Here is a 19262-nt window from a genome sequence, read left to right on the forward strand (position 1 = left end):
GACCATAGCTGGAGGCGATCGAAGGTAAAGATTTATTTCTTCTTCTTCTCTTGCTTCCCATAATCTTCCCGTCATTTGCTTCATGTCTCGCTTCTTCTTCTCCAGCTTCTTGTAATCGAAGGTTTTTTTTTCACGGCTAGGTAACGATCTTTCTTCCCGTTATTTGCTTCATGTCTCGCTTCATCAGATTGTACATGCTCGGTACCGCTCAGTACATGCTCGGTACTGCTCAGTACATGCTCGGTACCGACCAAGTACATGCTCGGTACTTAGCGGTATATGCTCGGTGCACAAGCGGTGCACGCTCGGTGCACGAGCGGTGAACGCTCGATACCGAGCGGTGCACACTTGGTACCCGAGCGGTATTGAGCATATACAAGCATAATTTCAAAATTACTCTTATAATATAATTTTGTTTCGGGGGCGTTGCCCCCGGAAACCCTCGCAGGGGCGCTGCCCCTTGACCCCGCGACCTGACCGGGCAGGTCAAACCTTGCCAGGGGGTAGCGAGTTAGAGGATGACTTTGACATTAATTATGAAGATTCTTCTGAAGACAATCAAAGTGATGATGAGCCTGCTTTGGGTCTTGATCCCAAGGGGATTTTTTATTTTTAAGTGAGTTTATTTTAAATCTTGTATTCCACTAATATTATCTTAAAACAAATCTTCAAATTAATAGTTGATATAATATTATGTTATTTTTTTATTATTTATAATTTTAAATTAATTTATTTTAATCGTTTTGAGGCTTACGCCTCAATCCGCCTCGAGGCTTACGCCTCGCCTCGCTTAGAAAAAACGTCTCGATTTCCGATTTCGCCTTTTAAAATCTTGAAGTTAGTATGTAGCTTTAACACAATCATCAACCAAAATTAACACTAGTTTAAACTAATAAGGGAGCCAATTCAGCACATAGGATAAATAAATAAACAAACTACAAATACAGTGGAGATGAAAACAACCAGTTCTGATTCTTCTTTAATTCCACTTATAAATATAGTGAACAAAATGGTTAAATACCAAAATTTACCCTCTTATCGATGATTCAGATGGCATCAAAATTGTCTTTGGACAATATAACAAATAAGAATGAAATCATAAAAAGACCATGGCATTTGATTCCATGAAAAAGTATTTCACCATCAACTTCTTATACTGGAAAGAATTTCACCTCTGATAGATATCTTGATTGGAAAGCTTCCTAGTTCATCTAAATATCTGTTTCAACCAATGGTGACCTAATTCACTGCATTAAATGTACTAGAAGAAATTGGCAGAAGTGCACAATTTCACCATTGATTAACATTCTAGCAGCTAGAGCTGTTAACATTCAACTAGGTTCTAATTATTTCATAAGCAGGAGGTGATAGCGAGGAGAGCTTAATCGTAACTCGGTCTCACTTGGAAAAGTTCCTTTAGTAATGATTAGAAGATCTTTTTTTTTTTCAAAAAAGAAACTGCATTAAAATAAAGTCAAAAAGTATACAATGAGTACCAACTAGGAAGAGGCATAAAAAAGAAGCCATACTCAACAAAACAGAACAAGAGAAATCTAGACCAAGCTAAAATAACACAAACATGCAAAGACACCTTAACTGGATTCATCCCCGCTGCCCTCCTTCTGCTTCCTTGGTTGATCAGTAATTGGCCCCAGGAGTTGAAGTTCCTTAGCAAAACGAGTCATAGAGACTCTATCTTTCCTTGGGACAGAAAGCCTTCGATGAAAGAGGTAATCCTCAGTGGAGAACTTGAATGGAATGTTGGATAATTCACCATCCCTAGATGAAGCAACTTATTTAGCTGATTCACTAACTTTTCCATTTGAAACTTGTAAGGGAGGGGAAGTTGCCTTATGATCCCCAATACCAATATTGGAATTCTTCTTTTTTTGTCTCCTAGATTTTCTAGAAGTAACTAGACTCCAAGGCCCATAGCTTTCAGGATTTTGCCTTTCATTCTCACATTGTAGGATAGAAGAAAGAGAATGCTCAATTTCCAAAAGAGGAAGATGGAGGGCTGATAGGATTGAGGATGAAGGATTTAGGTCAAGATTCACCAACGAAGGGCAACTATTAGTGTTATAGGGTCATCAGAAGAAGGGTTGCTGCTATCCTTGCACAAAACAGATTTATCCCGCACATCATTAGATCTACTTTGAGGTTGTTGCAAGGGCTGCTTGGAAGCATGAGGTACATTGGGACAGTGACTTATGTTGTGCCCAACAAGACCACAATGGAAGCAAAGGTTGGAAATCCCCTCATATTAGGCCCTTTGAAAAAACTTGCCATGAAGCCTAGAGATCCAAACTTTGTGTGGAAACTTGGCACCAAGATCCATTCTCAAGTAAACACGGGCAAAAGCATATCTCCCCCAAGGGCTGGTTTGAGCATCAACCCATAGAGGTTGTCCAAAAAAAGAAGCTATCCGAGCAAGGTTGGTGTTGTCCCATTACAAAAGAGGTAAGTAAAGCAGACAAATTCACAGAGGAGAAAGAAAACCCACCATAGATTGGGGAGAGAAGGAAGAAGTCTAACAATCCAAACCAACGACAAATCCACCAACAACTCACAATACCCCCATAAGGATAGCATCACGAACCTTGGCAGATTCAAAGAGGCAAATGAAAGTGTCCGGAGAAATGGAGAAAAGTTGAAAATCTCCAAACAAAGACCACTTTCGCTTCAATTTGTTGCTTAGCACAGAAAAAAGGCAGTCTTCTTCCGATAAGCTTGCCCACAAGCCCTCTTTGGAGCCTAGCTAAGTTGGCATTGACGGACTCCATATTTAAAGTGACAGAAACACCATCCTCTGACATAACTGCCGCCTTAGATACATCATCAATTTTGATAACTTTCATCTTATTCCATACATTGGGGAGCTCTGGGCCAGGATTAGCATTAAATGGATGCTTGGAGGGCTGTTGAAGAGGAACAGTTTGGTCATTCCAAGTAGCAGTTTTTGAAGAGGCATTTGAGCAAACACAAGAAGTGCAGTTAACAAATTTTCATATATCCTGAATGGTTGCAATATTGGGATTTACACACCTGCAACCAAACACATAAACAGCAGGAGAATGCAAAGAGGCATTAACATTCCTACATTCTTGTGCAATTACATCTTCACAATTGCTCAAATCTAAAGCCAGATCAACAGCAGGTTTGACAATGGTAGGAGAGAACCAAATCAGCAGCTTTCATAAAAGCAGCCTCGTGAGCCTGAATGGAGCGGACCAAACCAACGTCATTCTCCCCAGCCTGCTTAAACTCAAAAAGGGAGAGGTCAAGGGAATTCCAACCAGCTAAAGCCAGATGCGATGATGTAAGCAAAAATGTAGGGAGACCCCAATTTTTGCAAGCAAATTACAAGAGACTTTTAAAGAGAATAAGAACATACATGAAATACTCAAAAATATGACAAATTACAACTTTATATTATAAAAAATGAGTCTTACAAACTTATATAAAAACAAATACCTAAAAATGCATTTTCTTGAGAAGAAAGATACAGGTGGCGTCGAATTTGCGGAGAGAAGAAGGAGATAAGAAGACGAGACGAAAGGGAGGACAAGCTCGCAAGCTTTCCTAAGAAGGAAGAAGAAGAACGGAACAAGTTTGCAAGCTTTTCCAAAGAAGAAAAACCCTCAGGTTTTTTGCTCCAAAAATCTCTCCATAAACTCTCTCTTGCTTACAAAACATCTAATATATATAGGGAAAGTACGGCAATCAAAATAGACCATAAAACACCGCCAAATAAACCAATCAGGTAAGGGAAATGAAAGGTCATAAATCATTTCAGAAAAGCACCCGAAAAAAATCACACTAAAAGCCGGGTAAAGCAGCCACGGGACAGGCAGCTAGGGGAGAAACCAAAGGGGCAGCACAGGAAATCGGAACCAGCATCCAGGGGAGCTGGAACTAGCCAGGGGAATCGGAACATACAACCAGGCAGGGAAAACCGAAGAGACACAGGGAAGGGGAAATGAACAAGCAACAAAAAGGGGAACCAAAGGGCCATTTAGAGGGGGGGAATGAACCCAATTAATTACAAATTATGAGCTGAAAAAGTAGTAGCTTTAGCATTAATGAGCTGAATTTAGAAGCTCATCAAAAATTAAAACCCAAAATATTTTGACCCCCCCTTTGCCTATATTCTCTGTTTAAAATTGCGCAATGAGAGGCGCGCATTTGCGCAATTCCTCCCAAAAACGCCTCATAACTTACGCAATTCTGGGCTTTCAAGAGGCGTACGCCTCACTGGGGCTGAGGCGCGCCTCAGAGGCGCAATTGCGCAACTCCTTGTGAGGCGTACGCCTCTCTGGGTAGGGTCCACTCACTTAAAATGAGCTCTTTTTCTCTCCTTTCACCCGTATCCTTCAGCACACCCGACATTTCTCCCTCCCGCACGCTCCAGGTCGCGACTCCGAGTTCCCGCACGCCGCCGGCCTTGCTTCCCGCCGCTCCTCCCGCCGGCGCCGCCTCTCTCCGGCGATGTGGAAACTTCCGGCCACCCTCTAGGAGTACTCCACATTGGATTTTAGGTATTTTTATTAAGTTTAGGGATATATTTTGCAAGTTTAAGAGAAACTAGGGTTTATTTTTTTTTTTATTTTTTTTAGTGTATTTGATTTTTTGCTCCTCCCTTAATTTTTCATTTACGCAATTCTGTGTTCGTGAGGCTTACGCCTCAGACCGCCTCGAGGCTTACGCCTCGTCTCACGGACGAAAACCGCCTCGAGGCGCAGTTACGCAATTTTAAACCTTGCCTATATTAATTCTCCTCCGGTTGAAAAAACTCATCTCTTGATGATGCTTGAGTTTGCTCTGAAGGCATCACATCTAGCTCTTGAATTTAGGCATCGCACTTCTTCAAGATCTCATCTCGTTCTTGCTTAAACTGTTCTTGCAGACGCTTCTTTTCCTTCACATAAATTTTCGTACACGTGCATTTTCATTTGAAGCTTATATAGTTCATTCTATAGGGGATCTGTTGAACTTCCTTTCGTCGGAATCCATCTGTCCATAGGAATATTTTCTTTGAGATCTTCTGACTAATTTTCATCCACCACAGGATCACTGTTTTATCTTTTTTCATTTTTTTAAACACCTAAAAAGACACGAAAAAACCTAGGAAGACACAAACCTAGGCTCTGATACCAAATTGATGCAAGTAAAAATATAGGGAGACCCCAATTTTTGCAAGCAAATTATAAGAGACTTTCTAGGAGAATAAGAACATACACGAAATACTCAAAATACGACAAATTATAACTTTTATATTATAAAAAATGACTCTTACAAACTTATATACAAATAAACACCTAAAATTGTGTTTCTTTGAGAAAAAAGATACAGGTGGCGTCGAACTTGCGTAGAGAAGGAGATAAGAAGCCGAGACGAAATGGAGGACAAGCTCGCAAGCTTTCCTAAGAAGGAAGAAGAAGAACGGAACAAGCTCGCAAGCTTTTCCAAAGAAGAAAAAACCCTTAAGTTTTTTGCTCCAAAAATCTCTCTATAAACTCTCTCTTGCTTACAAAGCATCTAACATATATAGGGGAGGTAGGGCAGCCAAAACAAACCATAAAACACCTCAAAATAAACCAATCAGGTTAGGGACATGAAAGGCTAGAAATCATTCCAGAACGGTACTCGAAAAAAATCACATGGAAAGCCGGGTAAAGCAGCCACGGGACAAGAAGCCAGGGGAGAAACCGAAGGGGCAGTACAAGAAATCGGAACTAGCAGCCAGGGGAGGGAACCAGTTAGGGGAACCGGAACAGACAACTAGGCAGGGAAAACCGAAGAGACACAGGGAAGGGGAAAGGAACATACAACAAAAAGGGGAACCAAAGGGCCATTTAGAGAGGGGGGAATGAACCCAATTAATTGCAAATTATGAGCTGAAAAAGTAGTAGCTTTAGCATTAATGAGCTGAATTTAGAAGCTCAACAAAAATTAAAACCTAAAATATTTTGACCCCCTCCCCCTTTGCCTATATCATGCGAGCTGAATGAAGATACAGACAAATAGTTCGGGGTTACAAGCATTTCAATCGGACCCCAATGAAGAGTCGCGATCATCATCAGCAGTGACGATGCTCTGCTCGGGTTCGTCAGAAGAAACCTTGGCATCCATCAAAGCTTGTTCACAAATATTTGAATCCTTACCTTCCAAAAATTTCCATTCCATGATGCTTTCCTACCACCACTCCCCTTGCCGGAGTGGGAGAGGAACGGTGGGCACTCTTCCTCACCATACTTCAATCAAGAAAAGAGAAGGCATCGTGGATCTTCTTTCCGAGTAATGATTAGAAGATCTAGATCACTATTCAAGGTCAATTTATATGGATCAATAAGAATCAATCAAATCAAGTTTATCCACGAGATTACCCCAAGGAGAGGTGTACAAATTCTCTTTTTGCACCATTATTGATGGATGGTGGTGTTTAGCTAGTGTTGCCCGGTGTTGGCGGTTAGATTTGCCTATTTCCATGTTAAAGGGGGATGTGTACTTGCTCGAGCCAGGTGTAGCTAGCTGCAACTGTATGGGCTTGTGCCCAGGCTAGGTGTAACCTGATTGCACTTTCTTTGGCTTCCTTTGGGCCAAATTTGATCTTGGGGCCCTGGTTGTTTGAAAAGGGATATACCATGGTTCTTCCCAAGCCTTCTGAGGCGTTATTAGGCAAGCTAGGCTTTTTTGACTTACAATTGACCTGGAGACCTACTTTTTCTCTCTTCAATATCATTCTTTGCCCTGTTTGATCTCTAAATCTTTTTCTTAATTATGCATTATTTCTCTTTTAACATTCGTTTAATTGCATATTATAAATTTATGTTAAATCTTTTATTATAATATTTATATTTCATTCATTCATTTTTTTCTAAGATGGGAATTGTTGATATTGAAATTTTAATTATTTTTATTTTTTGAAATTTCCTTATCACCTAAGTTTTTATTTAACCCTAGAAATTTACAGAAATTAATTGTATTAAGTGTCAAACTATTAATAATAATCACCTTCTTAAAACAGTCGATTGAGGCATGATAAGTGGATAGCTTATTCATGCTGAAGATTACATCAAAATCACAAAGTTGAGGATAATTAAATCTATGAGTAATACATTGTCTCCAATTTTCACTATCAAATGTCTTCATTACCCACCGCTACTTGTCCGGGTGGTGAAGAGCCGGCTGGGCAAAGCCCATGTCCCTGGTTCGAATCCCTTGACAAGCAATGAAAGCCTTAAGTGCTGGCCTGTGTAAATTGGTGTGGATTGCACGCTAGGTCGACCGGGGTTTATACTGGCTTAAGGACAGTGCGTCCTCGTCACAAAAAAAAAAAGTCTTCATTACCTGAGTAGCCACAAATGGAAAACCTCCAGGTGTAGATAACTAAAAGGTGCTCTAATAATTCAGGCACGATACTCAAGCACAATGCGAAAGAAGCTAATATAAAAAAACGAGTAGATACAATATTTATTAGTACTCTAGCTAGAAGATAATTAATTAATAAAGTACCTTCAGCAACTGAATTTTAACCTTGTGCCTCCTTCCAAATCAATGCAAGCATCATAGAATTTTCAAATTTGTTAATGCTGAGGCTTTTAAGGTTGCTTTTGCTTCTCTCCAGCTCTCCTCTTGTAGTACAATATCTTTAAATATGAACTGGTTGATTGAGATTATAACAACGACAAATAATTATTTGACGTTGATCAGCTTTATGGCTTGTCTCATTACTCTAAAGCCTTTCACACTTGAACTGGCAAACATCCTTTTCTACTTAGAGTTGTCTTTGAACTTATTGTTATTTCTTTGATGCTTCAACCGTTTATTGAAGCTAGGTGATACTTTCTTTTTCTCTTTCATCTTTTTTGGCTTTTGAGCCTTCAACTTCTCATAGTGGAGTGCCTTACCAACCATAACAGAAAAGGTTGTTAGTTCATGCCTTGCTAGAACCTCTAGGATTTCCCAATTCATTTCTTAGTCAAATGTCTAGTCTAATGATCTTCATTTCCTACAATCCCTAGTGCAAACCTAGTTGGACAGTTAAATTCAACTATATATTGTGCCACTATTTTGTCTCTTTGCTGAATGGAAGTAAACTCATCCCTACTTTGTCTTCTCACTTTAGGTGGAAAATATTTTTCAAAAGAAGTACCACCACGAAATTTTTCTGAAGTAATAGTTGTTACCTCTACTCCAAAAAGCCTTGCACCTAGAGGTCCACAACACATTAACATCACTCACAAGTATGAAAGCTGCAAAACCACCTTTTGATGCTCGGAAACTCTTAGAGCCTCAAATTCTTCTTGATCTATCAGACCCAATTCTCACCCACTAAAGGATTTTGTTTTCCCATAAAAGCTAATGCCTCACCCATAGGATATCCATACTTCCGTCTGCATCCGTTGTTATAAATCAATTAAAAAATCTTTGATTCTATTGTTGATGGTTCAAAGGCTGTGCCAGAAGATCTTTTGGAGTTCCTACATGAATTGCGTCACTCATCAATAATACTGTTAATCTATTAAAACTCTTTAGTGTCAATACTTAAACTCTAATATTGTGAAAATTACTATGCTCCAATGAAATTGGCCAGATTTACATGCATATCCATTAAATCCATATGTATTAACAACAAACGAAATAAAAATAAAAGTGTTAAAATAATCAAGGGCAAAATCTTTCAATTGTTTGACCATAAGCTTTGTACAAGTTCAGCAATGATAATTGTTCATACAGAAACTTAAAAGTGAAACTATCTGACTTCAACCGTAAGTTAGCACTATGAGATCACCAACACAACATATAGTTGCGCTTTTGCAAAAGAGCAGTAAAATGCCAGCAAATATTCAATTATGAGTTTGCTTTTGCTGTCCTTTTGCAAAAACGCAGTAAAAGCATAACAAATATTCAATTATTTAATAAATATTAAATAATTGCTGTCCTTTTGCAAAAGGGTAGTAAAAGCCCATCAAATTCGGACGTTTCTCTCCGTCCGTTGTCCGCACAGAATAATTAGCCCTACTAATGACCTCACAGATAAGTAGTACTCAACCAGTTTGTAATATTTTAATATGAGTGAGTGCAAAAACTGCGACTTAGCCAGAAATCTTTTTATATGATCACAAAGTTAATTAGGCTATTACAATTTGTAAAAATACTGTTCTATAGATTCTAACTAAATAGGCTTTTTTATTAACAAATTTCATTCTCTACTAGATTAATAGTTTATATGGGGATCAAACAATTTTTTAGTCATCCATCCATTCAGTCATTCCTTCATTCTTCATTGGCATGCTGGCAAAGTGTTCTAACTTAAGAAGCATGACATGGGTACATAAGTCCATGAACTATTACACTCCCACATACCCACTCTATCAATTAGAGTTGTGTTTCCGCTTGCCAAAGCAGAAACATGTTCCCACCACGCATTAAGTTATAGGGAATCACTTCTTTAAGTATGATGAGTTTCTATCCTGACAAGTATTCACATATTAGTATTGATCTTAACATCTATGACAACCACATGTACGGGGTCAAACATTCCAACAGTATAATTTATTAACACAATCACACGCATTTGGATACTAGTACCTAGAAATGCATGTTTACAACCCACACATTATATTTAGGATGAGGATAATTTAATAGACACTTATTTAAATGATATGCAAAAAAACTCTAGAAGGTACATGAACATAGAGAGCATGTCGCGAGGATTCCAACATTATAAATTGCTAGGAAATTATTTTTCTTACATAAATTAATTTCCTTCTAATGTTTTGCTAATACATAAATTTTTATGAAGCATGAACACATTTACATGTCCTCTGCGTTAGTGTCGGACATGGACATGATTCTGACATGTCCAATATTGTGGTGGGTCCATTTAAGAGCAAAAATCACTTTGGATAAGTTGCGAAAATAGGGGATACACCCTGACACATACAAATATAGTAGCTCGGTAAAAAAATATAATTTATGTAAAAATATTAACTCGTTTAAATTTCGTCTTGTCCTTCTTTTCCTTCTATAATAGCGAGAGTGAGAGTCATTGAGAGATTTTTTATCACGTGCCTTAGCTCAGCAAATTGAGCGACTCTAATTGAAATGCTGCCTCACTTCAATACTGGACTTTGACTCTAACGGGCTTCAAGTGAGTCTTGTCTTTGACTTTGACGGACTCTAGCTTACTTGGAAGCACATAACTTTGATTTTGACTTAGACTTCGGTGGTCTTTGAGTGAGGTTTAGCTTCGACTTCAACTGGCTTTGATTTACTTGTGTGCGCACTACTTCAACTTTGATGTAGGACTTCGACTGCATACACTTACCATTGTGGCATGACTTTGAATGAGCGAGGCTTAGTTGCTTCAATTTCGACATTGGCTTCAAATCTCTTGAGTTTTTTTTTTTTTGTATTAATTCTTTAGATTTTTACTCTTTTACTATAAGATTGTGTTGAAGCAGTCATATACTAAATTCAAGGTTTTAACTATAGCAAAATTTTCTCAATTTTATGTTCTAATATATTTATGCTTTTTGTTAATATCATTTCTTCTTTTACTATAAGATTTTCTCATTTTTTGTGTTCTATCATTTGTTAAAGTATTTCTTTTATTATTAATTATGTTTGTTTTTCTTTTATCAATTTAAAGTTTTTTTTAATGATATTATTCTTCATCCTACTACAAGTTTAGTAAAAAATAGTATATATTTTTTATATTAATAATTTATAAAATGAAATAGTGTCTATGGCGTATTGTATTGCCGCGTCCGTATCTTTGTGTTTATGTTTCTGCTTCATAGATAAATGTTTAATAATTAAGAAATTGTATATATATCATTATTATAAATTTTATGTAAAATTAAAAAAAAAAAAATCCTCGTCTAAAGATGTAAAAGAGGACCCTTGCCTCATGACCATACAAGTGATTACTGTGTTGTAGCACTGACCACCTGTTTACTTATTAGCCTTGCCAATGGAGCACTCAAGCCATCCTTCCACCTATCTTTAGTTATCTCTTTTTCTTTCTCCCTCTCTCTCATTAATGGTTGTTGTCCAACTTGTTGTAATTGTTTGGCCATTAAGCTACACCAAACACCTGACTTCATTTGATGTCTTCTTTGTTGGCACGATGGAACCTTGAAATGATTTTATCTAATACTGTTTTTCAATCTCACATATTTTTATCTAATTCAAAATTAATAAGACAAGCATATAGATCAAGCAAAGAATGGATCGAAGCAAGAGACTCATATTGAATTTAAAATTTAAAATTATGGCTAAATATCTATTGATGTAGATGTTCTACACTTTCTTTACCTTCTAAAAAATCATAGCCTCCGGTAAAAATCCATTAAAAATTAGGATTACTTTTGGTTAAATCCTAAATTAAGTCTGCACAATAACCTTAGAAACCTGAACTTTAAACCTTTCAATGTGGATGGTCTCTTGGGAGACTATAAAAGCTCCTTGAAAGCAGGTCCACCCTCCTCGTTGCTACTTTTTTCAAGCATTTTTAGCATTAGACCTTGTGGTGTAGATGTTGTTCACATACATGATCAAAGTCATTTGCACGCATCTTTCTTATTCTTTAGGCCCTCGAAAAGTATTGTGTGGCAAATATTTGGCTCAAGAAAATCCTTATGCTCAAGTTCTGTCGGCACTCTGAGACTATTTTTGCCATGCAATTAATTTAGCATTTATATTTATTTGTTTGAACTTGGGCATTGCCTGATTAAGTAAGCCTCTTGCATCTTGTCTACATATATGAGGATAAGTTTAATTTCACTATTCCATGCTCTTTAAAGAAAAAAAATGAAAAGTCAATATTGAAGATTCAATTGATGAAATCTAAGTGAAACTTGATAAGATTCATCAATATTATTTATTTTGAAGAAGATAAATTGTTTTTTTAGAAGCAGGTCATGTAGCTAGGCTTGCTTGTTATTAAGATTAATTTGGAAAACTATCCGCACGTCAGGGACCATGTAATATAAGGGGGACCAAAGTTAGCCTAATATGCTCATGATTAAATTCATTTCTAACCCAAAATCTTTATGTTATAGGTGAGGGCCAATCATTTACTATTTCTCCATTAATATATATTTTTAAATAGTTGAAGCTGGACTTAATCATTTCTCTCGTATATGCCTTAATATCTGGCTCTATTCTGAGAACTTTTCACGCCATCACCCCTCAAGTATAATGCATTAAAAATTCACTCAGTATGTGATAATCACTCATTATGAACCTTATTTAACTGTAGTAGAAAGCATTAAAGACTCATGCGAGCCAAAAAATTTATGAACAATTCGATTATATTCAAGCCATCAGCTATATCACTTTTTGGAAAGTAATCAAAGGTGGGCTAAAGTTGGGCTTGATACACCGGTGGTCAAATTCAATTTATTTTTAATCTAAAAGGTTAAGCCTATGCGAGGGCCATCTATTTGATATTTTTATGCCAATGTATTTTCAACTATTCAATATAGGATTAAACCGATTCACTTGCATGCCTTAATACAACAAACTTTAATTAGTATTATTATCTATTAAGCATTGTTAAATGGTCTACCAATGCTGAAGTAGCCTAACCAAAGCTAACTCCAATTTTGTCTAAACCATTAGACAAAATATTGTAATGTATATCTTGAACTAAATTGCACTTTTGAAATAAAAGGTTCATAATAACCACGAGGCCATCATGTCACCGTTGCACAGTCAGTTGTTCATCAGTTGATGGTTTCCCAATATACATCTAGACAGTGCATTGTGAGCGAGTAATGCTGTACTCCCCACACACATCCACATATAAAATCTCAATTTCTTGATTCTTGTGCGTTGGTGATGTGGCTGGCTCATATAGAATAGAAAGCATTCCATACGTGCAAATGTGGTGTATGAGAATTGAAGAAATCCATTTTATGAGTGTATTTATTCGGTTAGTGAAACATTATCATCTAGCAATTTCGATAGCCCAAGATCAAAGCCCCCATATATGAACTGTGTTTGTGTAATAGTTTAGTAATCCACAACAGCCGTATGATTGCATTTGAGACTGCTAGAAGAGAATGCAAGCATCTAAAAAATAGAAGCTAATTTTTTAAGCTAATACAAAATGTACAAACAAAAGTACATAGCTATCTTGAATTATAGACATTTTAGACAATCATTAATGTATTCTATCAGTGCACTCATTTGAGATTTTTTTTTAAATATTCAGAATCTTTGCACGAACATGTATTAAGGAAGATGAATTGAGAGTGTTTGTACATATCTGGACTTCATATTCAGGATCCATGATTTTTTAACTTCTAGTATTGGTTTGAGCAATTCTTTTGGTGTTCCCTATTGGAAGCTTGTCAAGCTAGCTTTGGTTATGATTTGAGATGTTTTGCTTTATTTGTTTTGTGATTTTGAATTTATTGATGTATGGCGTTGCCTATCAAATTTTCTCCTTAATGTCAATTGCGGCTATTTTTCCTTTGATTATTGTTGATTTTTTTTATTCATTCTTGATTAGGCTGCAAAGCTTATCGCTAATTTGCTTATAATGGGCTCTGGAATTTTAGGAAGGGCTGTCTTACAAGCATATCGTAAAGCACTTGAAAGTGAGTTGCTTATCGTCACTTTCTTTGACTGCTCTTCATTTTGATTCAATCTCTTAGATTTTACTGTTTCTTTGGTTATGTAATTAGTTAACTATTGAAAATAAATAAATGGATAAATAAACATTATCCTTTGAAATAGTGTGATAAAATTCTAGTCCGTGCACCTTTAATGTTCTTAACTTTGGAATGATGTGATATAATTTACAGTAAATCGTCTCATTCTTATTTCTGCGTGCAGCTTATCTTTTTTTTCTTTTTCCCTGCGAAGCATGGGTTTTGTTGTCCATCAAATTAGTTTTTATGTTTGGTTTACACGCAGCTCTGAGAACTTTGTATGGGATTTGAGTCTGGTGGAAAATATTAAGTGATCCTTACGTGAGAAAGGATTTGCTGACACCGAAACAATTGGGATAAAAAGGGACTAAAACCTTTTTAATATTAGACAACTAAAAGAACCTATAAACAACCCTCTGCCAACTGATTAGAGGCTTTTATCGATCAAGAAGAGGATTATCTTGAAATTGATAGGTGTTTGAGAACTGTTCCAAAGCAAACTTACTGTGTTGGTCTGATTCTCAGTGCATGTTTCAAGCCAAATGGTCTGCAAGCTTTCAGGATAAAAGAAACTGCACAAGGAAAAATCCGAGCAATCCTGATGTAGAAGGCTTTGTGGATTAAAAAATATGATAGTTTAGTGCTTTGGCTTTGATTTACCACTGCCTAGCTCCTTCCGTGACTTTCCCACTTGATTGCAAAGGCTGCCTTCAATTCCAGCCTACAGAAGAATCCACCCAATATTTGCTGGAACTTTTCCAGCCATCGGAAACTTTATATCTGCACTTAATATTAAGCAACAAGTCTGCTGTTCTCGTTGTTCCTGCTATTGGTTGATGGTGATTGATGCATTCATACGGCTGGATCACGATTTGAGCCACCCAGCCGCTGCGAGGACCTTGAAGAACTGGAATTCTACCATGGCCACTTATCCCAGAGGACCTCTTACTTTAGAAAATTGCAACTCGTCTCTTTGGACAGTTGCCAGAGCTGGTTCCTTCTAGAATAAATTTTGGCCGACTATTGAACTCAATTATGACCACCGATCCTAGGAATGAATCTTCCTGCTGCTGTTTTGGATTTCCTGCTGCAAGAATTGATAGACAACCAATTGAAATTGTGACGAGAGGGCTAATATATTTGAGGATAAGGTATAGAAGCTCTAGCGATCGATTGTGGTGAAGTCTTACACTTCACTATTATCATCTTCTTCCCTCCTCACCTCTCCAAATATGGGGATTCACCGCAAAATTAGGAACTCAATACCCCAAACTTCAGGGAGCTTGAAATAACCTATGTTTATAGGCAAGTGATCCTTATTAATGCCTAGAATCTTTTATTACAAAGTTTTCTTTTGAAGAAAAATAAAGACAAAAAAGTTCCTCAAAAAAATATTTAAGACAAAGTCCTAACAAGTCCTTCCTAACACTATGTCATTTGCAAGTGTTTGATCAATAGTTCAAGAATTTGGAAAAGATAGATGCTATTTTGTTTGTTGTATTAGAAGAGTAAAGTAGAAGAAATGCATGAATTTTATAATTTTAAGTGGTTTGAAGTAAAATAAATATGTTGTTTTTAAGAATTTAAAATATCCCAAAAATCTTCCTAATTCGTTCACATTCACGTCACAAAGCCCATTCAAGCAACTTTGTGATTTCGTTCCTGTCTTCTCTGTTTCTATCCTTGCTGCTTCCATCGCCCATGATCGTGTTTGTAGTTTCTTGAATTTATTTTGCAACCAACAAATAACTTTAAGTATTCAAAATATATTATATTTAATTTGAATATAATATTTTTTTTTTCTGATGCTTCACTGAAAAGTTGTGTTTAGTTTTGATTTCAGCTGTTCCTATATCAGTATGAATTTGAATTGTTATAAGCTCACAAAACATTCTTTATTTGCATCTTTTTTTATGATTGTTTATATGAACTTTAAGAATTGATCTAATTGTAATTGCTTCCCTGCTCAAATTCTATAACAGTAGTTTGGTAGCATTTGAACCATTAGTTTTGCCTCACTTTATGAAAATTTATAACATTTTATGATCTCTAAACATTGATATTCATGTTTCCTGGCCTTATGCCTTAAGACTCTTCATCTTTGCCTTGGTCTTCATAGATGCCAATAAAACTGGAGTTGCCCAAGAAACACTACAAAATATCCGTAGAGCAGGTAGAACCATGACCGAGCAAGAAGCCCGGCAAATCTTAGGACTTCATGAAAATGCGTCATGGGAGGAAGTATTACAGGTTTTACCTTCTTTCCTTGCTCGCTTCGTTTTAATCGAATGGAAAAAAAAATGGTTATACACACACACAAACACCAAATTTTTTATTAGGATATGTCTCAAAATCATTTGATTTGTTTTGTAGTTGATTAAATATAAATTTTGATTGATTTCTCATATTTTACACTCATCTCAAAATCATTATTGAGATTCATCCTGATCAAATTTTGGCCACAATATCATAAACTAAAATTTTCCTAATTGAATTTGGTGTTATGAAGATGTATTGACTAAAAATTTGTTTAGGATGAGTATCAAAATCATTGAATTTACTTTTATTTTGATTGCACTCATCTCAAAGTAAATTTAATAGCTTTGAGATTCACGTTGATCAAAATTTGTTTGGGATATTCATAGCTATATATTTTTTAAATTTAATTATGTGTTCTGAATATTAACCAAATTTGATTATGATGTCTTAAAACTGTTCGATTTATTTTTAGATTGATGAAATATAGTTTGTTGATTGATTAGTCGTATATTTCATTCATCTTAAAATAACTTTAACAGTTTTGAAGTTCATCCTAATTAAAATTAAGCTTACTCAGAATTTTCTTAGTTAGTTGTTCTGGAGATAAATGATATTGAATTCCTGTGTGTTTTTTTATTTCCTCAGAAGTACGATACTCTGTTTGAGAGAAATGGGAAGATGGGGAGCTTCTATCTTCAGTCAAAAATTCATAGAGCCAAGGAATGTTTAGAGACTGTATATCAGAAGAATGGTGAAGGTACTCAAGGAACAGGTTGAATGAAATGTAGTTTTCATCATTTTTTAAATTGAAAAAAAAAAAACAAAATATGAGAAGAAGTAGCTTTTAGATTAATATAATTCATAATTAGGCATTTTAAATAGCCGGCTCATTTTGTAACATGGAATAATCGTTTCCTGGATTTCAAATCATCTGCTGCTACTTTGGATTAGGGAAATCTTAATTTCACTGTGTATGAAACGAAACTGCAATCTTTTGTAATATTTAGCTGGTTTGATGTATCATGTTTTTTTGGTAACCAAAGAATGCAGAATTTGGAAGTGCTCTGTTTCAGAATTTTTTTAAAATCTGAATTAGGGGTGCTAAAATCTGACTCGATTTGAAATTTGATCCAAACTTGACCCAAAAAATTTTGGGTTCGGATCAACCCATTTAATATATGAGTCGGGTTTGAGTTTGAGATTTTGACCCGTTTCTTAATTGGGTTAGGTTTCAGGTTGACATGACAACCCGAAAGCAACCCGTATTTGACCCGCCTGGCGTCCGCCTAGGTTGTCCGACAAACCTGCATTGCCTCAAACTTGAGCAATGCGGCCATCATGTGATCAAACCCGTGCCTCAAACCCGTGTAGGTGACGCGGTCAGCAGCCACGCCTTAGGCCCTCAGCGGCAGCGGCTTAGGCGTTGGCTCCGCCAGCCTGTGCTCAAACTCGCTCTCACGGGATGTGTTCAAAGCCTCAAACCTGCTACCCACCCCATCCTGTGATCGAACCACTTAAATGCCCTACACCCCGACGTTTGTCGTCTGTCTATGTTGTTTAGGTCGCAACCGATTAGCCCTAGAGCTATCTCGATGTCGTGTGCACTATTTCGGCGATTTCACACATTTTACAAACGGGTTGCGGGTTGGGTCGGGTCAATTTGGTAACCTTTGTGGGTCATGTTTGGGTTGAAAATCTTGACTTGTTTGTAAAACCTAGTCGGGTTTGAGTTGACCCGTTTAGACTTGAATCAACTCGGGTTCGACCTGAACTTGACCTGTCAACCCTTTTGACACCCATAATCTGAACGCGCATATATCAGATCATGGCTTATTCTTTATGAGTTTATGATAATTTCATTATGGTAAATTTAAATTTTTTTTTTCTTTCAACGGCTAGTTTTAAGGTTCAAATAAACACTACCGGTTGAGAAAAATAAAAAGTTGCATTAAATAGTGGATAGGCAGCCTAAAATCTATTTAACAATCTTGACATATTATTGTTGCTGTAGTTTTAAGGTTCAAATAGTAGCTTGATGCTAAATGAGCAAATCCAGCCATTTTTGTTAATAATATCATCTGAGTTGGTTGTTTCTAAAGAGATGCAGTAAGCTACTTACTACTTAGTAGTGAAAGTTAGATAAAATTGAGTGAGTTTTATTCATTATTATGTGTTTAATATTTGATGCAAATATCTTATACAATAATTTTTTTGCGGGTTTCTTTAATATTTAATTCAAATATTTTGTCATTAGGCTTATTATTTTAACGACGACAACAACAACATCAAGCATTTATCCCACTCCGTGGGGTCAGCTACATGAATCATTTTTCTCCATTGTGTCATATTAAAAGTCAAATTCTCGTTTAAATCTAATATAGAAAGATCATTTCTAATATTTTATAATCAAGTGTTTTTAGGTCTGTCTCTATCTTTCTTAACATAAGTCAAATATAATACCTTTACTTTCCTAACCGAGTCATCGAAAGGTCGTCATTTTATGTGATCAAATCATCTAAAGCGACTCTCTAATCTTATCTTCTACTGGAGCTACTCCAACCTTTTTCATGAATATGCTCATTTCATATCCTATCTCTAAGAGTAAAGCCACTCATCCACCTGAGCATCCTTAGCTCTGCCACACTTAAGTTAGTATTATATTTCTCTTTTAATGGCTAACATTCGGCACCAAAAAGCATTGCAAGCCTCATTGCCATCTTACAGAATTTTTCCTTAAGTTTGAGTGGTACTTTTTATTACATAACAAGCCCGATGCATTCCTCCACTTCAACCATCCAACTTGAACTTTGCTGATAATATCCCATCTATTTCACCATCACTCTGAACAATATATCCAAGATTTCTAAAACATGTACTCTTATTAATGACTTCATCGCCCAAAGTCACAATCCTCTCACTAGGTCTATTACTATTAAAATTACACTATATATATTTTGTTTTAGATCTACTCAAGCGAAAACCTTTAGACTCTAAGGTTAACCAGTTAACCTCCATAATTCAAGTTTACCTTCAACTCCCTCTCTAGTCTTATCAACGAGAAGAATATCATCATCAAAAAGCATACACCAAGGTACATCCTCTTGCAAATGTCTAGTGAGAACATCCATGACTAAAGCAAAAAGATATGGGCTTAAGGCTGATCCTTGATGTAACCCAACCGAAATAGGGAAATACTTGGTCAATCCACCTTGTGTTTGAACACAAGTAATAGCTCCTGCATACATATCTTTAATGATTTGAATATAAGCATTATTGACTCCTTTCTTTTCAAGAACTCTGCATACATATCTAAAACATGCAAGATAGCAACAA

General features: G+C 36.3%; 1 protein-coding gene across 1 annotated transcript in view; it reads left to right on the forward strand.

Moving 5' to 3' along the window:
- Positions 1-16966, forward strand: part of LOC110113862 (mitochondrial import inner membrane translocase subunit PAM16 like 2) — a 31431-nt gene extending 14465 nt beyond the window's left edge. The window contains exons 2-4 of the mRNA XM_020846572.1: positions 13529-13616; positions 15790-15920; positions 16575-16966. Coding sequence (XP_020702231.1) covers positions 13529-13616; positions 15790-15920; positions 16575-16706 — 351 coding nt within the window. The 3' untranslated portion in view covers positions 16707-16966. The remainder of the gene's footprint in view (positions 1-13528; positions 13617-15789; positions 15921-16574) is intronic.
- The last annotated feature ends 2296 nt before the right edge of the window (positions 16967-19262 follow it).

The sequence above is a fragment of the Dendrobium catenatum genome, unplaced genomic scaffold, assembly GCF_001605985.2.
Source record: "Dendrobium catenatum unplaced genomic scaffold, ASM160598v2 fragScaff_scaffold_1595, whole genome shotgun sequence".
Lineage (NCBI taxonomy): Eukaryota > Viridiplantae > Streptophyta > Magnoliopsida > Asparagales > Orchidaceae > Dendrobium > Dendrobium catenatum.